General features: G+C 45.4%; 1 protein-coding gene across 2 annotated transcripts in view; it reads right to left on the bottom strand.

The window, feature by feature from the left end:
• VCL (vinculin) overlaps positions 1-20520 on the bottom strand; it is a 349916-nt gene that overhangs the window by 79077 nt on the left and 250319 nt on the right. The window contains exon 19 of one of the 2 annotated variants that reach the window (XM_078642749.1): positions 6575-6766. The exons of the other annotated variant lie outside the window; for it this stretch is intronic. Within the exon in view, the coding sequence (XP_078498875.1) occupies positions 6575-6766 (192 nt within the window). The remainder of the gene's footprint in view (positions 1-6574; positions 6767-20520) is intronic. 2 annotated transcript variants of the gene reach the window in all.

Raw genomic sequence — 20520 nt, forward strand, 5'->3', positions numbered from 1 at the left:
ACCCGCTGATTCCTCCTTACCTCTCCTCAATTTTCCGTGGTGACGTAGTACGTCATTAAGAGGAAGCGGAAGTGTTTTTCCGTTTCCTCTTAAGACGCTGATCTCCGTCACATCTTTTTTCTCAAACAGGTGCGTCTTTTTCTTTTTAAACCCACGCTTTTATTTTGTTGGGGGGAGACCCCCCCAAGACCCCCCCTTTGTTTTTTTTTTACTTTACCACACATGCCTTTACTACGTTTTTCGTAGTAAAGGTATGCGTGGTAAAGGTTTCTCGTTGTAACCACGCATGCGTTGTAATGCATGCGTGGTTATGGTGTGCGTGGAAACGGCCGCGTTGTAGTGGTCGTTTCCCGTCTATGGCAGCTCCTAGATATTGGTGAACGTGCGAAGGCTCTAGGTGCGACTTGGTGTAGTTTATTGTATTTTGGATTATATATACTGGATGAAATGTATTTTAATTGTCTTTTTAACATGTATTGTGCTTAAGTCATATTCGATTTTGTAATTTAATTGTATTTTTATTATGTGTTTGTTTGTTTGCTTTTATGAGTAATACTCTAATAAAGCACTTAAGAATTTGATTAGAATTTGTAAACCCTAAGTCGTGTAATGTTTGTATTGTTTGTTTTGTGTGTTGTACACACTGGTTGAACGATCTTGCTTTTATGAGCCAGTCGTCGAGGTAAGGGAAGACATGTATTTGTTGTCTTCTGAGATGTGCTGCTACTACTGCTAAGCACTTTGTAAACACCATTGGTGCTGTTGTGACCCCGAATGGAAGGACTTTGAACTGATAGTGTTGTCCTTGTATGACAAATCTTAGATACTTCCTGTGCGCAGGATGTATAGGAACATGAAAATAGGCGTCCTTTAGGTCTAGTGTTGTAAGAAAGTCTCCCTGTTGTAGTAATGGGAGTACTTGTTGTAAAGTGATCATGTGAAAATGATCCGATTGTATGTAGTGATTTAGGGGCCTGAGGTCGAGAATCGGTCTTAATGTCCCGTCCTTTTTGGGTATTAGGAAGTACAGGGAGTAGACTCCTGTTCCTTGTTCCTGTAAGGGGGCCACTTGAATAGCATCTTTTTGTAGAAGTGCTAGAACTTCCTGTTGAAGCAGGGTTATGTGTTCTGTGGACATTGGACGCTGCCTGGGCGGTATGTTTGGGGGGGGGGGGTTGCTGTGAGTTCTAGGCAGTAACCATGTTGGATAATTTGTCTTACCCACTTGTCTGTTGTGATGGAATTCCAGACAGGTAGGAACTGTGATAGTCTGCCCCCCACAGGAGGGGAATGCTGTAGGGGAGGCAGAGGGAAGTCACTGTTTGGGAGTGGAAGAGGAGCGGTTGTTGTTATTACCTCTACCTCTTCCCTTATTGTTGTTGCCTTTGTACCCTCCTCTAAAGTAGCCTTTATTAGAGGGGGTTTCTGTATGTGTTTTAAAAGATGATGTGTTATCTGCTCCCGTCTGCTTGGAGCCTCCTCTATAAGAGGAGCGACGAAAAGAACTTCTAGTCTGGGTGGATTGTAATGCCCCCATAGACTTAGCAGTGTCTGTGTCCTTCTTCATCTTCTCTAGTGTGTTATCTACTTCTGGCCCCAACAACTGGTTCTGATTGAAGGGCTGGTTTAGGATGGTAGTTTGTACTTCTGGTTTGAAACCTGAAATCCATAACCATGCATGACGTCTGAGGATAACACTAGTGTTGACTGCTCTGGATGCTGTGTCAGCTACATCTAGTGCACATTTAATTGAGGCATTAGATATTAATTTGCCTTCTTGTAAAAGCTCTGCTGCCTGATCTTTGTATTGATCTGGTAGATGTTCCATTAATTTTTCTAGTTGGTCGTAGTGAGCCCTATTGTAGCGTGAGAGTAAGGCTTGTGTGTTTGCTATGCGCCATATGTTTGTTGCTTGCGCAGCAATCCGTTTCCCTGACGCGTCAATCTTTGATTCTTTGTCAGGCGGGGGTGTGTCACCAGAAGTCTGGGAATTGGCTCTTTTACGTGCATTTGACACTACCAAAGATGTCCCTTAATGTGGACTGGATCAGCTGGTGCTGGTCTATACTTTTTCTCTATTCTGGGATTTAGTACCCTACACCTTACTGGATCTTTAAAAATCTCTGGAGCATGTTTAATGACCCCTTGGATCATAGGTAGTATTTGAGTAGACCTTTGTGACTGCTCAAAAGTGTCTAATAAGAAATCCCCCTCAATGGCATCAGAGTGCACAGGAACCCCGTGGTAAAGTGCAGCTTTGTTTAATAGATGATTGAACCCAATACTATCCTCTGGAGGGGAAGGTTTTGTTGGGTAGTACTGAGGATCAGGGATGTCTGGTGCATGATTTGGTGGAAAATTATATGCATCATCGTCTTTGGGGTATTCTGGGTTGACATCTTCATCCTCATCTAAAGGGTATGTATGTGGCTCTGGTACATCATCCCCCCCACCTAAGTCATACTCTTCGTCAGTGTGGTGTGATGATGCAGGAGATTGAGCAGGAGAAGTGATAGGCTCAATATAAGGAGTGATAGGAGAGGAAGAAGGTGAAGGAGAGGAAGGGTGCATTGGAGAAGTTGCACAATCCTTTTTGGCAGGAACCACAGTTGGAAGTGGTGTGTCTGCTGGTCTTTTCTTATGAGGAATTGCTTCCACATGTCCAGTTTTTGGATTAATATAGACTTTTTCTGTTTAGGTCTAAACAGATCTTCCTCTTCTATAATCTTCCTCTGCGTCAATTTCTTCGGTGCCTATAGTGGTTGTTTAGTGTCTTTTGCCTTAGGAGGAGTGATTGAGTCCTGTGGCAATTTCTTCGGTGCCGAAGGTTGTTTAGGCTTGTCTGTATCAGGCCTTGGAGTCTTTGGTACCGCTATCGAAGATTTTGGCATGGAGACAGGTTTTGTTGGGCCTGCAGCGCCAGAATCTAACTTCCCTTCTTTATTTTTGGAACCAGATGGTTTCGGGGTCGAAGCTTTCGGGTCCGTTACGGTTCTTGGTTTCGGCACCAATGCCTATTTAGGTTTGGGTGCCGAAGAGTCTTTGGGCGCCGAAGGGCGTGTACGCTTCGGTGCCGAAGAGTCCTTCGGTGTCGAAGGATGTTTTGGTGCCAACGGAGGAGGTGGAATCGGCACATGTGGTTTTTTCGGTGCCGAGGCACCGGAAGGCGTAGTCTTTTTCCTCTGAGCCGAGCCCGAAGGCGGGGCGTCGGAGGGTAAATTTCGGTCTCGACTGGGCCCCATGGGCGGAGTGCTGACCGTTGCCTTTGGTTTGGGCATTGTCTGTTGTGCAGGGGCAGAGGTACTCACGGGTTGTCGAGATGGAATCGAATCGTCCGAGTCCTTTGCTCCCAATATGATCTGGAGATCAGGCGAGTCTTCCTCCGCGACGAGTGGAGCCTCGTCCTCGGAGATATCTTCGAGTGGGTTCTCGTCCTCGGAGACGTCTTCTTCGACGATCTCCTTCTCAAAGATGGCCTCCGGTGCTGGTGCTGATCTCCTCATCTCGTGTCGACGGGCCCTCCGATCCCGAATGGTCAGGAGGCACAGGCTGTGCAGGTCGACTCGTCGTGTTCCGGCGATAGACAGAGGTTGCAAACCTCGTGATGGTCGCTATGAGGGAATTTTGCTCGACATACCGGGTATCTCTTGAATGGAGTTCTGTCCATGAGGCGTAGGCCGTACGGCGCCGATAGGCCCAACGGCCCGCGTTGACGCACGGGATGTAGCTGGTGATGTCGAAAAGTTTATTTGATGGCAAAAGTTGTTTGTCTAAAGTTTCACGCTTCGAAAATGCCAAAAAGAGTCTTTTCTAGCCGGAGCAGAAAACTTTCATCCAAACCCAGTGGCGGAAAAAACCAATCTGAGGATGGAGTCGATGACCATGCGCAGTATTGTCCAAGGGAGGAGTCACCGATCTCGTGACTACAAAGACCTCTTCCAAGAAGACAACAACCCGCAATCATCTAAGCCCAACACCAGGTGGCGATCTATTGCTAAGTGTACAATCTGCAGCTCATATGCCTCGAACATACCTTTAACACTCTACAGCAACTTAACTTCTGTCATTCAAGCTAGGGTCATATTGTGCACTGACTGTAGGAACATGCCTTGTGGTAAACGTTACCTGAAACAATCGGTTAGCGGCCTGGAGTGCTCTAGATTACATTGTCTGCAGACTGCGTTATCTGTCATCTTTCAAACTGGTTGGCCCTACAGGGCCAGAGATATCACCCTTTAAACCTAAGACCTGCAGGAGTCCCAAACGGAGAATGAAACCTGTGACGTTCTGCCAACTATTTCTAAATTCCCATAGTCCCCAGGCAAAGGTCATCCTCTGAATAATTATTTTTTATAGGGAGGGGCATTTCTGGGGCCTCTTCTCTGAACCAACTTTGGCCCCAATGACCCCATCCTATGGGGCCCGACACATACATGTTAAGGTCCAGGGGACACATCATCATAACTGAAGGGGTCATTACATGGCATAATGCATGCTGGGCAGGGCAGGGTATATCAGCCTCATCTCCCAGCCTGCGCTCCTCCTGGGCACGGGAAGTGCAGGACTCCTGCTTGTGGGTGGGAGCAAAACAGAAACTTCTACCGCCAAGAGGTAACAGTTCTAGAGATGTGCTGTCTCTGTGCATCGCACAGGAGGTGTGCGCTCTCAAGGGGAGCTGGCTGGGACTGCAAGAGCCTAGTAGCTCCCCCCATGAAGTGGTAGAACGCACATTGCTTTGGGAGTTGTTGGTAGAAATTCTAGAATGTAGACCCTGAAAATAGAGTTCTGCAGGGCAACTGTCCCGGAGATCTTCAAACTGAGTTACATCTGAACCCATTAACCTCATGGCTGCTGGAGCGATTCCCCTGCAGTGCTGGACCGTAATAAAAACGGGTGTGGTCATGGTCAGTTGTGTGGTGTGTACTCAATGAATGCTGTTACATAGCAGGTCCTAGCAGGATATCACCACCACCCTCTTTAAGAGCTCTTCATCTGAAGCAAGACTAACGGTGGCAAAAATTCTATGATCACATTACATCCATTTTAAAAGCACTTGACACAGTCCAAAACAGCCTGCCCCACATACAGTGCAGTTCACTGCTCTATGCCTCTATCCGCGGAGTTGCTGAAAATCTTTATAGAGGATAAACTTAAAAGCAAAGACACCATAAGACTGAAACCTCCGGATGTCTAAACCAAACACGTGCTCTTCTTAGACGTTCAGTATTATGGCCACTTCTGTGACTTTATAGGCTCAATCATCTCTGCTTTTATCAGAAAGCAGTTCCAAACTTTTCTCTTTCACAAACACAATGAGAATGCCGAACTGTAATTTAGTTCTCTCTTGACTATCTCTTGACTCTACTTTTGACCTCCCTTACTTGAGATTTGCTACTGCCACCTCTACTAGGCTGTATCTGTTCTGCCCATATCATACATACTACATGCTGCACACAGGTTTAGTTCTCTTTCTTTCCGCCAGGCCTCTAAATTGATATCTTTGCTGTCTTGCATCCACTCCATCTCTTAACGCGATTACCAACTTCGGCTGCTGAAACACTTGGTTACCAGGGAACCGATTAATTGTAAGGAGACTCTAGCTCCATCTGTTTGTTATAAAGAACTCTGAGGCAGGCTGGGCCTCATCTGCATTACAGATAACAAATATATAAATAGGCTACAGAGTGCTGGCACTGTAAGGGTTTCAAAAATACATATAGAAAATCAGGAATCGTTCTTTTTAAAATGAAAAGCATTAAGCTTGATTATTTAATGGTGATTGTAAAGATAATCAGTTGCAGATTCCAACAAGCATGTGATCCTCATAAGCATAAAAGCAGATTTGCAATTGATTAAGGACATTTAACAGCAAACTGCTGCACCACTTAGTGATTTAACCATCACAGCCATATTTTTGTGTCAGACCTCCACATCGGACTGTCCTTTCATTTCTTAACTCTGGCAACACAAGAAGCAGAGAGGTGCACATCCTTCCAAAACGCCTAAGCTCAGTATCACATAATGTAGCCAGGATATGAGCATACAAAATCTTGCAAGAAAACCTAAACAGAATTTGCAAGCTGTTCGCGAGAGAGGCACCAGCAGACACTCTTCCCTTCAAGCCATTCCAAGCCATGCCCAGTGCTCAGTTAACGCTCAACAAACATAACACACACCCACACCCATTTTAATATGGCATTCTCTGGCTGAACAGCCAGGGGAAATCAGTGGAAATCTGGCCCCTGGCAGCTCTCATGGGTGGTACGTGTGGAACAAATAAGGAAAAAGACTGCCATCACAGGCCTGGAAGAAAAGGACAACAGCAATCGAAAAGCTTTCCTTTAAGTGACCAACATGAAGCTTACAAATGGCAAAAAGCTTAAAAATGACATCGGCAGAGCTGACAGACTTGTGAAGCCACTCTCAGTCCTTAACATGAAGTGCAGACAAGCTTAAAATTAATTGAATGTTGGGGGGAAATCACTCAGCGACGTATGGGACCCAGCAAGGGTCGGGGCAATGCAAACGTGTCGCCATTCCGTCTAGCCGGGCACCACTGGACGCCCAGGAGTACCTTGCTGGACCACTTGGTTGCCTCCCGATGCAAGGCCTGGGCGGCGGCAAGAATGGGCTGGTTAACAAGCTGATTGGGCGGCATTAGGAGCAGCTCAGGCTCGTAATCGTCTTCCATGTCTGAGGGCAAAGTGAACTCAACATCGTCTGCATCCTCATCATCATCCTCCTCTACCTCTGGGGTCACGTCAGGCTTTGCGGGTGACCAGGAGGGTGGAGAAACAGGGACACAGTTAGTAGGAAAAGCAGGAATTGCTCAAGAAAATGTAAAAAAAGAAAGAAAAGTGTATCAACCAAGTTTTATTGTAATGCACCCAGATTTTATCCCATACTCAGCACACAAAGCAGTAGAGGGGTTATTAAGGAAAGGAAGGCATGGGTGAGAGTGAAAAAAAGGAAAAGGAGGAGATTCAGAAAAACAGGTTAAAAGAAATCCATTCATCCATGAAGGTGGTAGGGAACAAGGAGCAAGACAGGCTCTGCCCACAGCATCCTGAGATGGGACACTCTAACTTAATCAGCTAGACAAATTTGGCCATGAAATGAACCGAACAATCTGTAGGGGCAAAGTAAATTCTATATGTACATTCAAACAAGTTACTCACCAGAGTAAGTTTTGTAGCCTAGAACTCTTCAGTTTTCACAATTCCATGTAGAGGAAGCACATCCAGTTACAGGTTTTTCTGAGCATTTTGGTGCTTGTAGTCCGTAATTCAATTTGTAATGGGATAAGCAGGGCAACAGGTACCAAAATGCAAAACTTATACTGGATGAGCACCTCACCAAGTAACCTGTGAGCTATGTTACTGTTAGTCTATATAGCTGCCCACTAATTTTTCATATTCTTGATTGTTATAGTGGTAATCAAAAGAGTACTTGCAGCATCGGCAAGGATCCTTTTCTCTCAATGTACTAGGATGACATTCTCAAAGTACTCTAGTAGACTGCTTGGTGGGTACTAAGTCTGTTGTATCCCGAGCAATAGAGGTCCAATATATTCAGAAAAGTAAAAAAAAAGTGCGTCCACGAGTAAACTTTTTCTTCTCCTTTTATTTCTTAAAACAGCATTCAATTGGATCCTAGCCAACACGTGTTTAGTCTTTGAGCGGAATACGCCATAGACTTCATCAGGGCAATTTTATCTAAAGGTGTTTCCATACGCCAAAGGTCAGTAACAACACTGTATAATATGGTGTCTAATACAGAGCTCCAAGGAGAAGTCAATACATTTAAAGTGATACGGTTCAATGTAGTAACATCAAACATCCAATGAAATTCTGTACAACGTGTGTTCACAGAGTGTCTCCTCATGTCAAGAGATTGACCTCACAATCCTGAGATCCGTATCGAGGTGAAAACGTAGCGAGCTCCAAAAAAGCGGGTGGGTGTTATCATGGGGAAGACTAAATGGCTGAGTGCAGGGTTCACTAAGATGAGTACCTGAACTAACTCTAACCACCTCATCCTGTATCTTTTAAATGACTGAGAAGAGTTGCATTCATTCATATTGTGGGAGGCTGGCAGACACAATATCCCTTAATAGTTCAAAGTCCATAGGTTTCAGAAATGCCAGCACAGAGAACCATAGAGTTTATGCAGAAAAAACAGCAGGGACTGCAGACAAATTCAAACCATTCCAAAGGGAAGTGGGAATACCACATCGGTATTTGCACACCTGAAGTATCAATAACATATGTATCTGTAAATATCTGCTGAAAGTGAAAGTCATTAGGAGACTGACCCTGAGAAATGGAGAACAACATAAGGGAATCATTTGTTCTGCCTTTGAGTGCACTACCCTCCCCCTTGAATCCCCCCCAAAACGTTCTTTACTTTGAGGTTTCCTCTGGAACATTTTATTCCTGGCTTAGATGGTAACTCGTGTTACTACCGGCACTGGAGATTATAGGCCACCTGTAATAGGTATATTCACTAGAAAGCAACTACAGTGCTGCGTGCTTCTTCATCGCAATGTCCAGAGATGTTCCCCAAATAGGAACATGGGATTTCCTACATGTGTATTTTACATTGGATCAGAGTATGGTGTTATCTTCATGTGTACACTGCCATTCAGATGGCAGTAACTGAGCCAGCTCTGTGACTGACAGAAGCACAAAGCTATCTTCATAAGTACATTGCCTTCAAATAGGTTCTCTCATTTGTTACATTTTAAACAATTCAAGAAGCGTTCTTCACCCTACTTCCTTCATCAGCTGAAAATGACACTTCTATTTATTCTATCCATTCTATTCTGCCTATCTCGTCTTCCAGAAATATTAGGAGCTATGTGCAACTCTTCCTTTTCCTTTATTCAGCACATTCATTCAGGTTTCAGGTTATCACATTTGATGTTTTAGTTATATCACATCAGAACAATATGCTCAATATTGACCTTTAAAGTTACAAAACTTTTAATCCAACTGCTGTTTTTAATTTCATGTGTTTTTTACCATCTCAATTCATGCGTTACCCCTTTTTCCCAAAACAAACAATGGTCTTGTCTCAGTTTGGAGCATACAGTTTCCAAGTAGGAAAAAAATCTTACAGCTCTAACCATACATCATTTTCTCACTTCTAAGGCAAAGCGGTCTCTAAAGGTATTATACCAACCTCAGACTAGGAGTAGATGTTTTGGTAAGATCTGCATAGTTCTAAAGTGCTGCCTAAGGAAGAGTAGGCAACAATAATCTGGCGGTGTATTCATAAAGGAAGATTTTAAAGAGAGCACAGAAGGCATTCCCAATGAAAAATGACAACACTCACTTCATCTAATTCTCTTTATCCAGCAATGGTCAGAATGGACTAAAGGTCAAGCAGGTAACAAAAACCTACTCGACCTCAGGAGGGAAAGTACCATGGTGAGGAGCAAGCAAACAGGAGAGAAGGATGAGAAGGAAAGGAATTTGTGTGCATGCTGGGCTTGTAAGGGAGCAAGAGATCAAGTCAAATGACATCACTCACATTGCAAGGTAGCCAATGGCTCAAGTGGGCTTCTCTCTGCTGTGGGGTGCGGAAGTGTCATGTGTATGACAGTTGAGTAGACTAAAGGATGAAATGTGTGTGTGTGTATATATATATATATTTTTTTTTCTCGAGAAAGCCGCGGGGCGAAACACGTCTGTCAAAGAAGGGGGGGGGGGGGGGGTCAGCACCAATAAAGCATCTTTGCTTTAGACCCTTCGTGTGTGCCTTTTCTATTTTCAAACAGCAAGAAAGTTTGACGTTGCAGAAATTATATATATATATATATATATATATATTATATATATATATATATATATATATATATATATATATATATATATATGTATATATATATATATATATATATATATATATATATTTGGTGTCTATGAATTGTTTTGACTTGCGACTGGGCACTCGGGTAAACAAAGTATAATATATATTTTTTTAAGACGAAGGAGACGAGAAGCGTGATATATATATATATATATATATATACACACACATTTTTTTCCCCCACACGATTCCAAATAATCACGCGCTCTCTGAGAAAGTGTAGCGTTTAATACTCAGTAGTTACGCGTTACGACAAACCGTCTTGATCACATTGTGTGATCAAGACTGTTTGTCAAAACACGTGCATGGACTGAAGATGGACTGTGCTATTCGGTTTTGTTTTTGACAATAAAACAGTGTTAAAACCCCGGACCGGTCTAATGGTAAGGCTTAAACTTCACAACATCTTACAAGAGAACTCCCTCAGCTCTAAGCGTGAATGCACTCTCAGAGAAACCGGAAACAAAGCTAATTTTGACACTTTCATGGCACAGAAACAAGCGGTGGTATCAGAGTAGCTCTTCTTTTTAGAAGATTTCAATTTCAATTAATATCTCAGTTCTATGTCCGAATAAGCCAACATATTATCCGACTGGAATACTTTGCCCCAAATATTTATAATAATATCGTCCTTAGATTTTCAATTACTCCTCCAATGGAGCGATATTTTTGTATCTACGACATAATACTTCTGTCAGACAAGCTTCGAAATCTGAACACACTTGAGAAGATGATATATTCCAAAGGCCTAGTAGCTGAAAAATAACAACAAATTGCCTATCCCTATGCCCGTCTTTAACTACTGGAACACCTTCACATTAGGAGTTTTCTGTGAAAAAGAAAACACAATTCCTTTTTGTTCTCTTTTATGTAAAACAAAAGTGCTTAACCTGGTTCCAACACTGTGACTGAGGTTTATATTTCTATGTAGCTGCTGAAATGGAGCTCATCTCTTTAGGTTAAGTACAAAGAAATGTTATTTTCACAGCTCTAGTCGGAGAGGGTGAAAGTAACTCGATTTCATCCCCAACATGCAAGCTATTGCCAAACGATAGAGAAGACTTTACTGGTCTCTAAGCCCGTTCAGCATTCTTGTATCCTTTCGTACTCTGGGATTCCCATACCTTTGATGAAGCAGGACAGCAGGACAGTGCCCTTTAGACAAAGGTGCAGACACAACGACTTACTAAGCAGGCAGGAAGATTTCAATGAGCAATGAGCCAATGATCGGTTTGTCTTGGGGAGTTCTGCATCTCTTGCCCATCCTTTTGTTTAATAAATTTTGTATGCCCTAGCTGCACATTTCAGGACTGATTCTAATCCCAGCAGGGAAAAAGTAGCATCTATTTGGTTTCCCTGTGGTAAGGGGGCACTCTGGAAAAACAGAGGTCATGTTTCAGAGCACAGTACAGTGCACAGCTTATATAAACCAGTGCTGCATATGTTGAGGATGAAGAAAAACATCACTACAGGATGGCTCCTCTTCCTTTGAACCTCAGGCGTACTGGGTACTGCAGAGATCTCTGTACCATTCTAGCCCAAAAAGGACAGGACACCACTTGATACAGATTCACAGGTGATGCATGCTGAGTGAGGGTGAGCTTCAAGAGTAGATGTGTTCATGTGAATCTATCCTTGAATCCCATGTCAAATGGTATGTGCCCAATGGCGAAAGAGGGAGAGATATAAAATGTAAAAATTAAACATTTCCCAAAAATATTTTACAATTAAAAAAAGTTCAAACTATATTTAAGAACCAGTAAAGAAATGGGATCACTTATCTTTAAAAAAATAAAAGTAACCACAGAGATGCTTCCAATCAATAAGAACCTACAGTGGATGTTAAAGGAGAAGTTGGTGCCTGACTAATGAAGCGATATGCAGTTGTGGCCCTTAAAAAATATATTTACCAACAGTATCTCGTCACAATTAATGATACTCCTCTGGGTGAAAATGCTAGGATAAACAGAAACATGCACACAATAATAGATTCTATCCAGCAGGAGTAGGTAGATACCCGCTCCACTAACACACAAGTTCTTTTCTCAGCATCCCCTCACCCTTTCAAAACCGCTCTCTCCATTTAATGCATCATCACATTACTCAAGAGCAGCAATGCACTGACACTTGTGTAGCATAAGACATAAAAGATTGTGCTGCTTACAGAACACATAAGGGATCAAGGCTCAACACAAAGGCAAAAACTTCCTCGATGCCCTCAACCTAACCCAAATATGCAACAGCCCGACCCACGAGAAAGGTTCTATCCTCGACCTGATCATCTCGAAAGAGGAATCTATCCAACTCGACTCCATCCAACCCTGTGACTGGTCAGACCATCATACTGTCACATTCTTTATCAATGAAAAAGTTAAAGTTAACCCGGCTCAAGTACCCAAACCCAAAGTCTGGAAAAGAGACATGAAAAAACTCAACCCAGACTCTCTACCCCCTAACAGGTGCAATCTCTTACTGCCACCGACAGGCGATACGGACGTTCAAACACTGACTGACCATTATCTCAACGCTATGACCTCTATAATTAATGAGGCTGCTCCTATGCAGCTAAAAAGAGCCTCTACTAAAATCTCTAATCCATGGTACGACGGGAGACTCGATGATAGACGAGACATGCGAATGGCAGAGCGTACCTGGAGATCAGCTCCCTCGGCAATGCACCTAAAAAATCTGAAGAAAAAGAGAAACGCCTACTTCAGGAAAATAAAACGCTCAAAATCAGACTTCTTCAGCCTCCAGCTCGACCAAGCAAAAAACCGTCCGAGAAAACTGTTTGAGCTAATCAGATCACAATCCAAGGATCAACCCCAACCACTCATCACTGCGCGTGAGGCACCATCCTGTGAAGACTTCGCTGCTTTCTTTACCCAAAAAACTGACAACATAAAGAGCGATCTCCTCATTGACGCAAGCCTCTACTCCAAACCCCAGTGCCTAGCAGCCACTGAACCAAAAAACAATGCCACATGGTCAACCTTTGGCACATACTCAGAAGAAGAAATTGGCAAACTGCTCAGCACCCTGAAACCATCCAATCACCTCACAGACCCCCTTCCTGCTGCAGCAGTAAAAGACTTTACCCCCTTTCTTATCCCTCTCTGGACTAAAATTATCAACAGCTCTCTCCAACAAGGAAGCATACCTGACTCCCTAAAAGTTGGTCAGGTCACACCTCTCCTAAAGAAACCTACAGCCGACCCCTCTGATCTCAACAATTACCGTCCCATTACCAATATTCCCACTCTCGCCAAACTGCTGGAAAAATGCGCACAACTACAATTGTCTAAACACATTGAAGAATTTGATCTCCTCAACCCGCACCAGTCAGGCTTCCGAGCGGGGCACAGTACAGAAACGGCTATGACTCACATAATTGACGACGCACTTCAAATGCTAGACCAAAACAACACCTGCCTCCTCATCCTCCTTGATCTCTCCTCAGCATTTGATACCGTTAAACATGAGAATCTACTTGAGCTCCTAAACACAAGAATGGGCTTATCTGGAACTGTTCTCAAGTGGTTCACCTCCTTTCTTCACAACAGGTCGCAGAAATTCAAGAGCAACAACCTGATGTCTTCGCCAATACCCGTAACGCTAGGTGTCCCCAAAGGATCCTCTCTATCCCCAACTCTGTTCAACCTAGTCATGGAACCGCTCACCACCTTGCTACAAGCATCCAATGTACACTTTCACATGTACGCAGATGATACCCAACTTTATCTCAAATTACAGTCCCCCAAGGACATCTTGCTCCTGAACTCAACGATCAGATGCACCCAATCCTGGCTGGCAGATAATCATCTCAAACTCAATGCCCTGAAAACAGAGTTCCTTCTGATCTCACCTCCAGCGAAGGTCTCCACCACTCAAATTTGGCTTAAAGACCTAACCGCACTCAATGTCCAACCCACCATCGTGGACTCAGCAAAATCCCTAGGCATAACACTCGACACCAATTTGAACATGCAGCAACATATCAGCAAGGCAACAAAGGGAGCAAACTTCCAGATCAGCACTCTGAGGAAACTTAAACCCTACCTCCCAGCCAAAGACTTCCAAACAGCAGTACAAGCACTAGTCATTCCTCGAATTGAATACGGCAGCATCGCCCTCTGGGGACTCCCCCCAACTACAACCGCACCCCTAAGAGCTTCTCTAAACGCTGCAGCGAGACTCATCACTGGGTCAAAAAAACACTCACATATTACCCCTGACTTGAAATCCCTGAACTGGCTGCCATTTGAAGCTAGAATACATCTGAAAATCGCCTGCATGACACACAAGGCGGTACATATAAACTCACCCGGGTACCTCGCTCAGAAACTGACAATCTCTGGAGGAGCTAGAAACACCAGAGGCACAAACAATCTTCTGTTGAAACCTCGAAGATTCCGGAAGGAAAAAACATATAAGCGCTCCTTCTCGGGAATGGCGCCTAGGATCTGGAACTCTCTCCCGCCCGAAACCAGGCTTATCTCTTCCACCACACTCTTTAAAAATGAAGTAAAAGCTATCCTCATGGCTAAATACACCTGAAATATTATCTTGACCACTGTTAGTACTCTGCACCGATCTATACTACATGTTTGACCCTTTTGATTATTTGTATGAACTGTCTTATTACTCACATGTTTGGCTTTGTAGCCACCTATTTGTACCATTCTGTACTCATGTCATGTTGGGCTTAGTTGCCACCTATTTGTATTAATTGACCTATTGATTTATCTGTTAACCATGCTCCCTCATGTACTTCTCTTTGTAAAGCGCTCTGATATCTGCAAGGATCTTGTCCGCGCTATATAAAACTTTCAAAATAAATAAATAAATAAACACTCCTCTCCTTGCTCACAGAACAACAACACAGAACAGAACATACCTTCCCACAATGCAACAATCCAAAACAACACAACTTGATAGCCCTAGAAGGGTGCCATGTGTGTGAAAACCTAAGGAATGCAGGCAGCGCTAAGCACTTCGAAAACTTCACAACTCCCATTTTGCAGATTGAAAATGTACACACCTGTATACCCAACTCAAGGTCATAGCATAACTCAATGAATGTCACCCTGAAAGACAAGTGGAGAAAGCAATACGTTTTATAGATATTTTTTTAAGTCCTTGAAGGACATTATACCCTCCTCCACAGACCGTTATTTTGCAATCCTATCAAGCTTTCATCAACAGTGCTGCCCCAATGGACTTTAAGATGCATTATTCGCTACTAATTTGCCCACGATTCCATTTGGAGAAAGCCCGACTTTCTACTCCTTGGGAAAATAGAAAACATCACCCCATAGAGAAATTCTAATCAAAGAGTAGCACTTAAGATTGCAGCTGTGCTGCACAGCCTCCTGTTTCTGGAAGCATATAGGTCCCTTTCCTGCAGCACAGCCTGCTCGTCCAAAGGGGCTCAAGAGGTTTATTTTGCTGCACATATCCATTTTATCTCCGGGGAATTCATGTGTGCCTGTTTTGCTGACCTGCCTCCCACTGCCAACCACAGGAGTGCATACAATCATTTCCTGATGCAGAGTTTTCACTTTAGGAGGGCATGGCTACTTCTCCTCCCAAAGAAAACCCATCTTCATTAGTACACTGTTTCCTCTTGCAGCACTGCCCAGTACCCTTGGAAGTAATTGTGTTTTTCAGATGCTTCCAGACCCCCCCACCCCAACACCTCCAGGAATGCATAGGTTTATTTTGTGCTGCAGGACTACCCTTTTTACTGTAGGACTATATGAACGTTTATTTCCTGTTACATAGTTCTAATGCACTTGAAGTGCTTGGGTGTCTTTCCGGCACCACACCATACTCGCAATGCCATTCAAAGCAGTTCACAGGATGTTGCAGAAAGCCCAGTTCCAGGAGGTCACGACTCTCTTCCCTGCTGAAAGACACAAGGTCTTTTGTAAGCCATGCACACCCTCCCACCGTGCTGCAAAGTCCTCCCTGCAAAACGGATGCACTGTGTCCTTTCTAGCTGCACAGCCACCCCTCAAGGAATGTGTTCCTCAACAGATCAGGGTACCCAATTTCCAGGCGTATGGTCCATCTACTACTGCACACGCAGTCACAAGTGCTTGGATACTTTCTGTAATGTATCATCCCTTACCCCTGTTGCCTCCCCCCCTTGGTCTCCTGGAAAGGAGTAGTTTCTTACCTGTAACTCCAGTTCTGTAGTAGGGGTATCTCTGTTATAGTCATAATCTAGTGAATAGTCCCGCTCATGTGCGGGGACCCTGGAGCAATCAAACATAATCTCTTAAGTTGTCTTCTTTGCAGTCCTGCATAGACACTTAAGAGAGAATTTAAAGACAAATAATGCAGCCTATACATGCAAGGCTACACTGTCCAGTACTTCAACTAGAAATGCAAAGGATATTCCACCAATATCACATTTAAACCTGTCTGCCAGGTTTCACCATGGAAAACGCTTCCCCCTTCACCAAATCCTTGGAATGATAGAGAGGAAGGGCAGGACAGACAAGCCCCCATTGGCTGCCATTATGTGGCTTAAAAAGGGATAGCGTACCTTTAAGAAAACTTTCCAGAACTCTCCTGGTATCCTAGAATGCACAGCAACTCCCTCCACTTTCAGTTCTTTTTGGAGGTGTATACAGCTAGACCTGTAGCATTCATTATATTATCCTTTCTCCACCGGGAAGGAGGGCAGGCGCTTATGACTATAACAGAGATACCCCTACTACAGAACTGGAGTTACAGGTAAGAAACTACTCCTTCTGTAGTAGGGGATCTCTGTGTATAGTCCTAATCTAGTGAATAGAATGGCAAGCCCATCCAAAAAACAACCTGGCGGTGGAGAAAAATAAGGCAACACCACTACTGTGCAAACAGATTTCTCAATGAAGCCTGCCCAACCTGAGCATCTGCCCTGGCATCCGAATCCAGACAGTAATGCTTAGCAAAGGTATGGACCGACTTCCAAGTGGCAGCCTTGCAGATTTCTGCAATGGGAATGTTACGAAGCAAAGCTGTTGTAGTCGCATTGCCCCTGGTGGAAGAGCCTTAGGCTTACCTCCTAAGGTCTTATTCGCTTTCTGATAACAGAGCTGGATACAAGACACAATCCACCTAGAGATGGACTGTTTCGAAGTAGCCAGACCAGTCCTAAACGACCCATAGTTGACAAACAATTGGTCGGATCTGCGAATGTCTTTGGTTTTATCCAGATAGAATGTCAACACCCTTCTGACATCGAGGGAATAAAGAGACCTTTCCGCTGGAGTAGAAGGATTCTGGAAAAAAGTCGGTAAAGTTATAACCTGATTAACATGAAAATCAGAAATCGCCTTGGGAAGGAACTTAGGGTGAGTACGCATAACAACCTTAGCAGCATGAAACACAGTATAAGGTTCTTGGCAACACAATGCCTGAATCTCACTCACCCTGCGGGTCGATGTAATGGCCACGAGGAACGCCGCCTTCCAAGACAGGTGCTGCAGTGAAGCCTTGTGAATAGGCTCGAAAGGCTCCTTCATCAGCCTGGACAGCACCACATTCAGTTCCCATGCTGGCGAAGGAAGCCAAACAGAGAGGGAACACCTTCTTCAACCCTTCCAAAAACTCCTTAATCACAGGAATCTGGAAGAAGGATGTCTGTGAAGGGCATTTTCTGTACGCAGTCACCGCCGCCAGATGAACTTTAATGGAATCGAAATTAAGTCCAGACTGAGCTAAATGCAGAAGGTATGGAAGGATGACATCTTCCTTGCAGGTCGTCGGATCATAGTTCTTAGACATGCACCAGATGCAGAATCTCTTCCATTTGTAAGCACAAGAGGTCCTAGTAGATGGCCTCTTAGCCTCCTTCAATATGTCCATGCAATCCTCAGGAAGATTCAAGTGGCCATACTGCACTATCTCAGGAGCCATGCCGCCAAACAACGACGAGAGGTTGGGGTGCACCATCTGTCCCCCGAACTTCGGGAGAAGGTCCAGCCTGCACGGCAGTCGCATGTGAGAAAGGAGAGACCGGTGCAGAAGGGCCGTGAACCACCACTGTCTGGGCCATTCCAGAGCAATGAGGATCATCCGCGCCCTGGACTGGGACAGCTTGATGAGCACCGCCGGAATCAGGGGAATGGGTGGAAAAGCGTACAGAAAGCTGTTCGACAAGTTAATCCATAACGCATTCCCAAGAGTCCCCTGCTGATAATACCTGGATGCGAAGTCTCAGCATTTCCTGTTTTCGGCGGTGGCAAACAGATCTACGTCTGGAGTGCCCCACCTGGCGAAGATGTCTTCGAGTACTTCGTCATTTATGACCCACTCGTGGTTTTCCTGAATCAGTCTGCTGACGGCGTCCGCCTGAGCATTCTGCACAACTGGCAGATGGGTGGCCGTTATCGTCAATCCTCTGGCTAGCAGCCAGTGCCAGATCGCCTGCGCTTCCTGTGACAGTGTGCGCGATCTCGATCCCCCTTGCTTGTTCAGATAATACATTGTGGTCGTATTGTCAGTCTGTACAAGCAGAGAGTTTGTCTTGAAGGATGGAAGAAAGTCCTTCAGTGCCAAGTGAACAGCTCTGAGTTCCAGGAAATTGATGTGGTATGTTGACTCCGTCTGGGACCACAGTCCTTGGATCTGTAACTATCCGGAATGCGCTCCCCATCTGCGGAGAGAAGCATCCGTCACGATAGTCTGAGAGGGAATGTCCTTGTGGAACGGAACCCCCTTGAGGAGGTTCTCCGCCGAACACCACCACGTCAGGGACTGCTGAGCATGCAGAGACAACTGTATCCTGTCGTCCCAGGTCCCTCGTCTCTGGTCCCACTGATCCTCCAGACATTGCTGCAGAGGCCTCATGTGCAGGCGTGCATGTGGAGTGAGGAAGATACAAGAGGCCATCAACCCCAGTAGAGAAGACACCGTCCTCACTGTTGTAGATCGAGCAGTCGTGAGAGTCTAAGCTTTCCGAAGGATCAATAAGCGTCTCTCCTCCGAAGGACACACGCTTGCTGACAACGTATCGATCGATGCCCCCAGGTATTGTAGGCACTGGACAGGAGTCGGGACCGACTTGGACATGTTGATATGCAAACCCAGCTGGTTCAACAGAGCGGCCGTCTTGTTGAAGTGTAGTTGTGCTTCCTGGAAGGTCGAGGCTTTGATCAGCCAATTGTCCAGGTATGGGTAGACAAACACCTTTTTCTTTCTCAGGTGTGCCGCCACCACCGCCATGCACTTTGAAAAAGTCCTTGGAGCAGACTTCAGTCCAAACGGCAGTACGGTGTACTGATAGTGATTGGTGCCGACCAAGAATCGCAGGAACTTCCAGTGTTTCCGTGTGATGGGCACATGGAAGTACGCATCCTGCAGGTCTATCGCGCAGAGCCAGTCTCCTCTTTGCAGCTGAGGGTAAATCTGGTGCAAAGATAGCATGCGGAACTTCTCCCTGTGAATTTATTTGTTTGCTTGACGTAAATCCAGAATGGGCCTGAACTCGTTCTTGTCTTTCTTGCGCACCAGAAAGAAGCGTGAGTAAAGACCCTTTCCCCTCTGAGACATAGGGACGTCTTCTATCGCCCTTTTCCTTAACAGGGTATCTGCCTCCGCCTGGAGCTCGCGTAGCTGGTACTGCGAGCAAACCGGTGGAATCGCTGGAGGCGGGCTGATAAAACGAAGACTGTATCCATTGCAAACAATATTCAGCACCCACTTGTCCTGAGTAATGTTTCTCCACTGTGCCAGGTAATGTTGGATGCTTCCCCCCCACCAGAGCGGGTAACGGACGAGGGAGAAGTAGCACCTCAGGGCTTAGACCCGGCCGGGCCCTTATTCGCTGCGAAGGACTGTTGTCGACCTCTCCCCCTCTGGCGCTTATGGAACGGTCGCCTCTGGTATTGCTGCTGCTGCTGTTGCTGCTGTCCAGCCTGCCGACCCTGTCCTCTGCCCTGTGCCCCGTACCGCCGTTGGAACGGGCGGTAGGTCTTCCTTTGCTCCTTCGGCTTCTCTAACCCGACAGCCGTCAGGGTCTCAGCCTCCGCCTTCATGCGGCCCATCTCCTCATCCGCATGTCTGCCGAACAGGGTAGCTCCAGAAAAGGGCAGATTGGCGACCCTCTGTTGAGCTTCGGGCTTCAGCGACGTCAGACGCAGCCAGGCGTGTCGGCGCAGGTTAATACCGTGGCAGTACCCGTGGGCTGCCAACAGCGAGGAATCTGCCGCGAAGCTGATTATCTGGTTAGAGACCATCATCCCCTCCGTGATTATCTCCTGGAAGTCCTCTCTGCGTTCCCTGGGCAGATGTTCTGCGAACTGCTGCGAGGACTCCCACAATGCTCTATCGTACCACCCCAACAACGCCGAGGCACTGGCGGCCTTCATGGACGTGGAGGCTGTACCACATACTCTCCTGCCTGCTGAGTCCATTAATCGACTCTCCTTGTCAGGAGGCACCGTCGGTGATGGCACGGTGGAATGTTTCCTTGCTGCCGTCAAGAACACTGAGGCCGGTACAGGATCCACACGCAGAAAAGCAGGGTCTGACTCAGGAGCCTTGTACTTCTTTTGTAGCCTCGACGGTGCAGACTTCGTAGAGGCAGGCGTAAGGAAGAGGTCCAAGGCTGGTTCTTCTAGCCCTGGCACCAAAGGTAGTAGAGGACGA

Source organism: Lissotriton helveticus, chromosome 5_1, assembly GCF_964261635.1.
Source record: "Lissotriton helveticus chromosome 5_1, aLisHel1.1, whole genome shotgun sequence".
NCBI lineage: Eukaryota > Metazoa > Chordata > Amphibia > Caudata > Salamandridae > Lissotriton > Lissotriton helveticus.